The following is a 10,541-nucleotide window of genomic DNA, read 5'->3' as shown; positions in this document are numbered from 1 at the left end:
ATTCAGTTTGAGCAATCAGTTGACGCTTTCAATTTGCGTCTCGATAGCTTCAGTTTTGGCTCAATAACTGATCAGTTCGAATCCCGATCAGTTCCAGTTTATGCGCACTTAGGTAAATACATTAGAAACAAAATAACAAGTTTTGTTACTATCAAAATGAAGATTGCGAACATGAAATGTTCCAATAATATACAAACTAAAATAACAAGAAGACATATATATTAGGGATAAATTTATTGTTTATGAAAAATATGACAAAATCTAATACATATGAATGCAACTTCCTTATTCAATTTCTGTACGAAAAAGTTAAATATACCATTATTGATATAAAAAAAGCTATATACCTAACAAAGAAAAAAGCAGATGAATAAAAACTAAATAACACACATTAATTATGCATAGATCAATCAAAGAAATACACATTGGATTAATACTAATATGTTTCGTCCATTTTGATTGTTTTGTGAAATCGAAGTATATTAACTAATTTGATTCAAAAAAGCTCAACACCTTCACATGAAAATGAAAATAATGATAATTGTTAACAAAAATTTATTTAAATTAATGTTGTAAATTGAAAGTATACATTTTTTAAATCTAATTGTTTTTTTAACATAACCGAAGTCGGAAAACTTCCAATTCTCCAAAGCAACATATATAATAAAAAGATTGAACTTCGAGACTCGGGATATAATTATGAAATTAAATCGTCCAACCAAAAAGGGAGAAAGAAAAAAATTTCAAAGTTAAATATCTGACAAATGACAAAATTACAGAAGTACGATATAGCAGTAAAAACAATACATATAAGTGGATCGACTCATCAAGTTTCCATTGAAATAGGATTCATACAAGGAAAACACCTGTCATTCGTTGGTTATTAGCGGCATCCATTAAGTTTCGAATCAGTGAATGTTGTCAAAAAGAGTTGTGATGCCAAGACTGAACATTGAGATGTAACTCTGGAATTAAAACGCTCAACCAAAAACAAATAAAGAATAAAAGTTAAAATGATAAAATAACCATAGTGATACCAAAAGACAAATATAAGACATAATAAAAAAACAAACATAAGACAAGAGGACAATTTTAAACAAACAATGAAAAATCACATGTTTACCATAATAATTGATTTTTCATTGAATCAAAATTCTTAAAAAGTGTTGTGATTTTTTTTTTTCCCTATCTAGAGCTGAGGAGGGAAAAAATGTGTTGATTTAATAAACATAAATGTCGTAATTTTTAGTTTACAATAGAATCGAATCAGCATAATGTATCAATACTTTTTATTCAAAATGAAGGTAGTAGGTAGTAGAAAGTCTGAGAAGTTTTGGCTTAGAACCGCAAGGAAAGACATTCCTTTGTCGTCATTGTGAAATCTCACATCATTATTATACAAGAATTAATTATATAGAAGAGTAATTAACATATTCACGGTTTTAAACTTATATTCAATGATTATGTAATGAGTAGGTCTCTTGTGAGACGATCTCATGAATTTTTAATTGTAAGACGGGTCAACTCTATCGATATTCACAATAAAAAATATTATTCTTAGCATAAAAAATAATATTTTGTCATGAATGACCCAAATAAGAGATTCATCTCATAAAATACGACCCGTGAGAACGTCTCACACAAATTTTTAACTTAAAGTAATATATACCCAACCACAATGGGTGGTTTTGTAAGAATTAAGAGTACGTTCTAAAAAACCCGAGATGACGTGTAAATCATAAAATGATTTTCCGTATTTAATCACTGTTATTTCCGTCAACTTAACCATATTGGATACCAAATTCTCATTTTTATTTTTCATCGATCCAACGACTAAATATGCATTTACCAAAAAAGCCAAACATAAAACTTCCTACTGGGTTTTTATTCACATAGTAAGTTAGGAAATTAACAAAAACACAGTCCTATCTATTCCAAATGCTTTAGCAACATTACACCGACAAATCTCCATACTTGCAAGTTAACCTGAACAAAACTATATCATCTATAACCACAGCATACTTAAGTTGACTCCAACAATAAATTACTTGTACTTTAAATGTCCGAACAATCCTGCTGTATGTACCCATGTTCAGATCTGCAGCATTAAAATCAGCCAAGAATCAGATAGACCCAAAATGAGGAACAGGTGCAAGGGTGAAATATACTGGTCAAATTCGTCGAACGTTCGATACGAAACATATAATTGGGACAAGGGCATTCTTTGTAACTACCACAGCAAAACATGCACTCATCATAGCAGAAAAGAAATATATGACTCCATGGAAAGTTTGTTTTCCTTCCTTGTCCCCCTCACCTTCACCCAGTACTAATATTTCTTGATAAATATAATGACAGAGCTCCTAAAGATAAAGGCATTGTCCGATTGCTTTTTCCCCCATTTAAGAATGTCATCCAGCAGTTTGGGAAGCATATTTCTTTCATTTTGACAAATAAGCAACAAACCAAGAATTAGCATTTTATTTTCCACAATAAAAGTTGAGCAAAGTGAAATCTTGTGCACTCATAATCATTATACTTGTTGATGAACAACCAAAATTAAAAGCAAAAAGGAGAAAGAAAGCAATAGCCGAAATTAGGCAAATAGAATGGAAAAAAATTACAGCTGAATCTCTAATTCATTAGGTTGAGAGAATTACCCATGACATAATTGTATTATTCGCCACCAAAATATTGATACGGAAAATTTTCAGATGCAGGGTTCAATCTCCCAACATCTCCTGAAAGGCCAAAACCATGCATCAGTGTCACCTCTATAACTGAAAATTGAAAAAAAAAAATCAGACGTGACACTGGTGATATCACCTACCATTGGTTAGCACAAAGACGTTATTGGCTTCTGTTTCTATGAAGGGAGTCCTACAAATACTTTCCAGTAAATCTGAAATTGCACAAAAGAGCCCAAATCATGTAGTGTCACTATATTGAACTTTTGATAGGTATGTTGGATGCAATTAGGCTGCAACCGAGCCAAGCCGAGCCAAGCTGCTTGCGAGCGGCTTGGCTAAATGACTGGTTCCGATCAAGCCCGATTTTTTAATGTGCTAGGCTTGAATAGCTCAAGAAATTTATTTTATGTTTAATGTCTTTATTTTAAAAAATATATTAATAATTAACTATTTTATCCTTAATTTTATGATGTACATATTTTAAAATTAATTTTAATAATTTGAAAGGGAGAGAGAGAGAGACCTGAGTTACAATTAAAATCAGTAGCTAACTCGGGTAGACCTAAAGTTTGAGAAATCTGATTGAGAAGTCCATATGAAGAAGCATCACCATCCAAGACCGTGCCATTTAAATGTTGCTCAGTAGCTCCTACGGGACCGAAAGACGTTACAGATGCATCGCACATCAGAGGGCGTGATTCCAGAAACTTGCTCGGTGGAACGATATCGAAAGGGGAACTGCCCGTATAACCAGCTTCTGTCTTGACAATCTTCCTATTCATAGGTGGAGCCAATACCACATTTGAGTTTTGAGACATGAACATGTTTGGTGTAACATCAAATTTCCTCCTCTGACCAAACGCATTAATAGTTCCCTCCAGACAGGATTGAATCGGTGTTCCGCAATTATGAAACACAAATTTCTGCTGCATATCATTGGTTGTCAAGGGTCGAGTATAAGGTGTTGTACAAGTTGCGGAGATCTCGTGCGCTGTCAGATTGACATACCAATTGAGCTTTTTCAGAAAGGCCAAGTATTCCAAACTTTCAAAAAAGTTTCAATGCCACACACACATGCGCAAACACAAAAAAACTTCGGCAATAAAGTTTGGTAAAATGGAAATTTAACTCCCAGCCCTGCACAAATTAACTCTGTAAACCTTAACCCATAAGGCGGCTAACATCTGAACCAGAGTCAATAGACTTGCTAACTCATTACATCCTCATAAAAGACAAGGCACAACATTCTTAATCAATATAAGCCTTTGTGCACTTGAGCCTATAAGAGTTTTGATGCCGCAAGTCATAGAAGAATCAATAAAAGAACCATATTCCGACACATGATGCAAAGAAGCCAACTCATGAATACTATTAAAAAAATCAGCAACATCTCAACCTATCATTGTAAATATGGGTGTAACACAGCATATTTTGCATTGTGTTTTTCCTGAATTTTTTTTTGTTAAATATTTGTGCATACATGATTCGTATAGCCACTCATAGTTCTTCTGGATATGTTACTCTTTACCAGAGGGTGTTCCAAGTCATTACATTTATCGTACGTATATATGGTCACTTTTATAAGTTTGAGGCATGTATATGTTGACAAACACAGAGTTAGGGTATTTTGGAAAATAAGAAGTCACATTTACGTGTGGGCCTAACTAGTCAAACATAATACTGAAATTATCCAACTAGTCAAACATAATACTAAATTATCCAATTAACTCTAATGAATATGCATATTAAATATTCTCAGGACTCCATAGCCCGCAATTGTGCAACCGTTTACGGGCTCAAAAGTACTTGTTAAAAGACTGCAGTATCCAACTGATTGTAAAACTCTAACAGCATTAAAGATACTAAACGTATCAAACCAATCTCCACACGTTAAGAAAATAAAAATGGAGTTATCCAGAATAAAAATGAGGCAAATAAGAATTAAAAAAACCTTGAACTAATCACAGTAAAACACTGTCTTACTTGGTGAAATGTTAGTCCCATTAGACGTGAGCAGAGGGGCAACCTCACTAAACCCAATTTGATGCATCAGCTCCACCTGTTCTGAAAGTAACCTGTTGAATTCCATTATTTGGTCCTTCACCAACAACTTAAGATAATAAGCCTTGAAAAAATCTTGATTTTCTTCTTCAAGCCTCTGCCAAACTGGAAAACGAGCACCAAATCATACAAATTGGACAGGCGGGAAGACAACAATGCATAACTGTATCATCTTCACAGACAAACATGAGAGGTAAGCAATCCGGGCAGTTGAAACTGGTACCACATGGACAAATCAGAAATTAAGGGAATTTATCATGAAAAGAGAGGATCCAAAAACAGTGTTATTAAATCATGTACTCACAATTTATGAAAAATATGAAAAGTAAAAAGAAAGCGATATCTAAAAACTGTGATGCCATGACTTTATTAGCATGCAGATAAACCACTCATTCAAATGAATTGGAAGACAAAACAAACAATAAGAAACTCGATCTTTTAGTCACTAATACAATTTGGGTGTAGGCATTCCAACCTCCGAATATACTTAATCTTTATACATACACAAAGTTTAGTATGATTTCAGCAATTTTGTGCTGTAAATCCACTCTATCTACTGATACTAAGAAGCATCAACAAACAAATAAGTATCAGATGTAAAAACAAGACCTTTTTAAAGAAGATGTTAATGGTCCTCTAACATTGAAATTCAGCAACCTTATGGTCCTAGACTCATATTCTTATAAAAGTTGATGAGGAATAATGTAAAACATCAATACGTAGAAATGAACTGATGCCAAGACTTCAAATAACGTTATTCGAAGAAAAAAATTGCTTTCGTATTTTAGTATAAAATGTATATATTCATAAATTTGATTTTGAACAAGTTACTTTAATTAAAGAACTCCACAGAAAGATGGCTGAGCTATGAACTTTTTTGTATGAGTATATAAAGATAACAGAGAAATGTGGCATGACACAAGTAGAAATTAAAGTATGCATATTATTTTTATTTTATTTAGTAGTTTGTTAACTATATTGTCATGATCCAAGAATTCACAAAATTTACCATTTTTTAACTGATTAAATATTAATATTTAAGCAATAAGTTTCCAACAACATAATCTTAAATATAAAGATCATAAAAAATGTCCAATACTAAATTATAAAATAAAAGATCATCAATATTTTACAAAGACAAGCATATATTTTGAAATTCTAATGCTGAAATACACACACACACACACACACACACACACACACACACACACACACACACACATATATATATATATTTTAATTCTATATTTAGAAGACTTGGAAAATATCAGAGCTCTAAACATTAAACCAACATCAATTTAACAACAAAGGAATAAATATTCAACACTCAAACTCCAAATGATCCAATGGATTTAAATTAAACAAGTTTTGAAAAAATAAAATTATTTTAAACCGATGGAAGACACACGGAGAATGAATCTTTAAAACCTTATTATTGAATTTATAACTATTCCTTTGGGGTCCATAAAGACTGATTATCATTTATCCCTCATTTTTACAAATTCTTAAAAAATGGCAAGAAAAATGTAATCATATAGGGTTGAAAGGGGTTGATTGACTTCCTTTAATCGAGCCTCCACCCACACATAGAAACCAAGAGCTTAAAATTTAAAAACTTCCAATGTACTTGCTCTTGGTTATTAGTTTAGGAATTCTCATTTGTCAAACTAACATAAGCATAAGCATTCAGGTATTTTATAATTACTGTTTATATTTCTTGAAAACCTAGTTGTAAATACTTGTCAAATACTAACATCTAGTGAAACTCATGCAACCATACTGCACATCTGTGTTCCATTTACTAATCCAAACTCTGACTTGGCCAAAATCCAATACTATTTGAGCAAAACCCTTTGAGTATGAGAGCATCATACCCATCCATTAGCTCCCAGATGACTCTGGAAATGCTTTGGTTTTTTGCAGCTGCTCCTGAAGCAGTTCCTCTCCCATTACCTAAATAGAATGAAAAATCAGGCTATGATGATTTTTTAATAGTTGTCAGGACACCTATTGGGAGGACTGGATCTGTATACAGTTGAGTTGTGAAGGACAAATCAAAGGTAATCATTAGTAGAAGGTGATCAGGTACGTAATCTTGGGGAAGAGATAACATAAGGCGTGGTCAACAATCTCTAACTCACTGAGGTATACTGAGTTCGATAATAAAAGTGATATTGGGTCATCCAACTTACCACCAGGCACTAGCTCAAGCCCCAGGAGGCCAGGATAGTTGTTAGGACTTTTTGGTGATACACTCTGCGACATTTGCGGCATTGTAGCAACAAATATTCTTAACAATTGCTTACATGAAATTCTAACCAGAATTAAAGTATGTGTTTGAAGCACAAAAACCTTTATGATGTTAGAGCCAATCATATCAAACTTCAGACTAAAAAAAAGTACAAATTTTATTACAGCAGAACACCACAATAGAGATTTTGAACAAACCAAAAAATTTTGTAAAACGTTGTCCATCAGCTAGACATTTGAATATCTACATATGATATAGAACAAAAAGAATCCACACGGCCACACGAAGCCACACAATTTTCCTCTCAAGCACACAGAAGTCCTTATCATCTGAAATTCTGTTTATACACCAATGTTCTCAAATTCCTAAAAGTCAACCACACAAGGATGGGGATTCCTCAAGACAGTCAATTCAAAGGAGGTCCCAGTTGTCGGCACAAGATGAAAAATGATCAGAAGAAGAAAAGCACCTTCAAACTTGGAACATGTATCATATGGAAGAAAACACACAAAAATAGAATAATAGGTGTAGAAAGACAGACAAATATAATAAATATTATAAATGCTTCAAAAAAAATGTACACTGCACATATGCACGATAAGACATTCTGCATGGTCCGTATATGATCATAATCGATTAACCAATATTAGACCGAAAAGAAAAAGAATGAATGCCACAGCATTATTACATTATGTACTTCCAGGATCAGTAATAAATCAATCCAAATGTATGAGTTAAAGAACTCATTGCAATACCTAGTTCAGTCAAACATGGCTCAATATTGTCGTGAATGATAAGAGTACTTATGACTTCTTTTTTGTCCATGTAGTGTTGTAGACACTGTTCTACACGATTTTGCACCTGATACAAATGTATACCAAAAATCAATACTTAGACAACCGGATAAAATCAGCAAATTTGTGGTTATTATGTTCCTAGCACTTGTTTTCCTTGAGAGTCAACGAGAATTTTCCCTATACTTTGATCATCTAAGTATGCCCAGAACTAGCATAACAACTTAACAATCAAAAGCAACAAAGCTGAAACTTGAAATGATAGATACAAGAAACTTTAGAGGGTGCAAAACTAGACCAAGTGCAGACAAAGATAAATATGCCAATAATGGTTTAACTTGTATTGCAGAAATTTAACCAGTCATTACTCTCAAAGGTCAGAATTTATGATACTTGTCTCTGTCATGTCGGTTACAACCTTTTTATATGCATTCTCATAGCATGAATTTAAAACATAAAAATGTTAGTCGTATCCTTCAACATTTTTCCAATGTCATTAGAAGTCACACCATGATATATTCACATAAAATGATAAACGTGAGTTCCTTCTTTCCTCGACTCTATCCAGTCGGTCTGCATTTCGCATTATCCAGCCGTTGTTTTCACAAAACCTGGAAGACCAAGCTTCAAAGGCAACTCTCAGAATCATTTTTGAAAGAGTAAAATCACCCAGTCATAAGTCAAAACCGCCTGACATTGACACAGTTACAGACTTGACCTCAAATATGACATTCATTTGCTTCAGATTATTTTCATGAGGCATTACTGACAATATTCAACCTTTTTCCTTTCACAGTTCAAATCAGTTGACAATGCCTTTGTAATGTAGATACAGTAAGTCATGCGACTTGATTTTAACTCAAAAGCTTACCAGCTGTATATCTTGATTTGTGAGTTTTCTTCCCTCCCCGCTAGACATCTTTGCAATTGCCCCACTGGCACTCAGAATGTGAAGAGCTGTTATTTTTCCTCCAATACTTCTAAGACTACACTAATTCTGCACAACTGCAAGTATGGTACCACCACACAATCCCACAAACCTATAGTCAGTTAAAAAAAAAAAAAAACCGAGTACATAAAACAGAGAAAATGAAATTAAAAATTCACTAGGATTAGATAATAAGCAAAAACCTCAAACAAGTACTCTCAATTCAAGATATCACTACATGTAACCTGTTTCATCAAAATACAGCAATTCTGTTGGCTCATAATAATCTAAACACAGAAATATAGATCTTCTAGCCACTAGTTCCTATCCAGGCAAGAAACACAGAAGGCACTAATCACCATTTTCCCTTCTCTTTCTTTTTTTCCCCCCAAATATGTTCGTTCAACCGATGACCACATAAAAAAATAATAATAATAAACACCGAGAGCACGTACGATGGTGAGCCTGAAACATTCCCCCAAAAGAATGGATACAGCTCAAAGTTAGGACTGAAATAAAATCACCACCCAACTGAAAATGGAATCACATTCCCATTTCGAGTCCTGATAACCCAATTTCCTTTTTATCTTAAAAATTGGCATCGGAATAAATTGAATAGAAGGAAATCACTCAATCAAACTTAAAATCATCCATCAATTACATAAAGAGACAATAAATTAGCAAAAATGAAATGGGCTTCCAGCTTTCTTTCACTTACCACATCAATCTGAGTTGCGAATGAAGATTGTGATTATAGCAACGAGAAGAATTTGATTCAAATGTTTTTTTTTTTTTTGAAGAAAGGGGAAAGCTGACGTGGCTACACTCAAAGCTCTTCTTCTTGCTTTTCTTCCGTGGAATTCCACTCTCCACTCGATACCCCCTCCCCCTCTCTCACTTTAATAATTTCATTATAAATAAAAATAAATTAAAACATCCATATCTATACTATCTAAAATATATTATCAAATACGAAAAATATATTATAAGTACGAGATTCTTAGAGTAACTAATAACATCGAAATATTTAATTTCATAATTATCATTCTTATTTTATTAAAAACCTCATCGATTCACTTCATAGTTTACGTAGAAAAAATCTAAACAAAAGTTCCCTTTTAAATCGAACTACTCTTTTAAATTGAAAATACTTTTGTATTAATTGTTTAATATTATTCGATCAAATTAAAAATAGTTGTATGTATATTTTTTACTAATTAATAATAAATACAGAAATATATTTATCAAATAATATTTCACATTTATTGAGCAAAGAGTGCGATGTATATTCATACTACACCACCATAATTATACCTCTCGATAAAATTTAATTGAATATGAAAAGTATGGCGATATGATTGGTCTCTAGGCTAAACCATGTTAATAAGTATCAAATTCTTAAAAAAAAAATATTTTATCTTATCATGTGATTGTGTCAAACCCCACATGAACAACTAAATCCAATAATGAATTAAATTATGAATTTATAGGCAAAGTTATTTGAAGTTTTTCGATGACGAAGGGAATCAAGATTAGTCTCTAACCAATATATGTTTATTATACAATTTTTATTTAAGACTAAGATATGTTAAATATTTTTTAAAAGTATATGGGAAGAGAAATATTTTAAAAGACCAAATTTTATGTTTTATGAGCCAGCTTCCGGCTTATTTAATAATTAGGGTTCAAGTCAAATTTTTTTCCCTATCTAATTTTTAACATTGCAAACGCCTCTCTCCTTTTTACCCCTAGGTTTTCAAAAATTTCACTCGTAGATTAGGAAGATTTTGCGTGTGGTTCGTTTGTTTGAAGGTTAA

General features: G+C 32.6%; 1 protein-coding gene across 8 annotated transcripts; it reads right to left on the bottom strand.

Moving 5' to 3' along the window:
- Positions 1-1,864: 1,864 nt before the first annotated feature.
- Positions 1,865-9,611, bottom strand: LOC140991695 (uncharacterized). 8 transcript variants are annotated; one of them, XM_073461799.1, is made up of 8 exons: positions 9,443-9,611; positions 8,668-8,836; positions 7,758-7,863; positions 4,674-4,856; positions 3,214-3,681; positions 2,831-2,902; positions 2,661-2,741; positions 1,865-2,098 (listed from the first exon to the last, which is right to left on the bottom strand). In XM_073461799.1, the coding sequence occupies exons 2-7, from the start codon at positions 8,713-8,715 to the stop codon at positions 2,677-2,679; spliced, it is 942 nt and encodes a 313-aa protein (XP_073317900.1). In that variant the 5' UTR covers positions 8,716-8,836; positions 9,443-9,611; the 3' UTR covers positions 1,865-2,098; positions 2,661-2,676. The 8 variants fall into 8 exon arrangements, with proteins under 8 accessions (XP_073317900.1, XP_073317905.1, XP_073317903.1 ...); XM_073461804.1 differs by having other exon boundaries at positions 3,223-3,681; XM_073461802.1 differs by having other exon boundaries at positions 8,668-8,801.
- Positions 9,612-10,541: the final 930 nt, after the last annotated feature.

Source organism: Primulina huaijiensis, chromosome 13 (assembly GCF_012295235.1).
Source record: "Primulina huaijiensis isolate GDHJ02 chromosome 13, ASM1229523v2, whole genome shotgun sequence".
Lineage (NCBI taxonomy): Eukaryota > Viridiplantae > Streptophyta > Magnoliopsida > Lamiales > Gesneriaceae > Primulina > Primulina huaijiensis.
The sequence above is the reverse complement of the archived record's forward strand: the minus strand, read 5'-3'. Positions and strand labels throughout refer to the sequence as shown.

What these genes read in the sequence shown, in the direction of transcription:
- LOC140991695 (XM_073461799.1), bottom strand. Translation starts at nt 8,715, where the DNA reads ATGTCTAGCGGGGAGGGAAGAAAACTCACAAATCAAGATATACAGCTG. An exon ending in GCCATGTTTGACTGAACTAG is followed by an intron (nt 4,857 to 7,757) that starts GTATTGCAATGA and finishes CTCGTTTTCCAG; the next exon opens with TTTGGCAGAGGCTTGAAGAA. An exon ending in TGATTTTAATTGTAACTCAG is followed by an intron (nt 2,903 to 3,213) that starts GTCTCTCTCTCT and finishes GTGCAATTTCAG; the next exon opens with ATTTACTGGAAAGTATTTGT.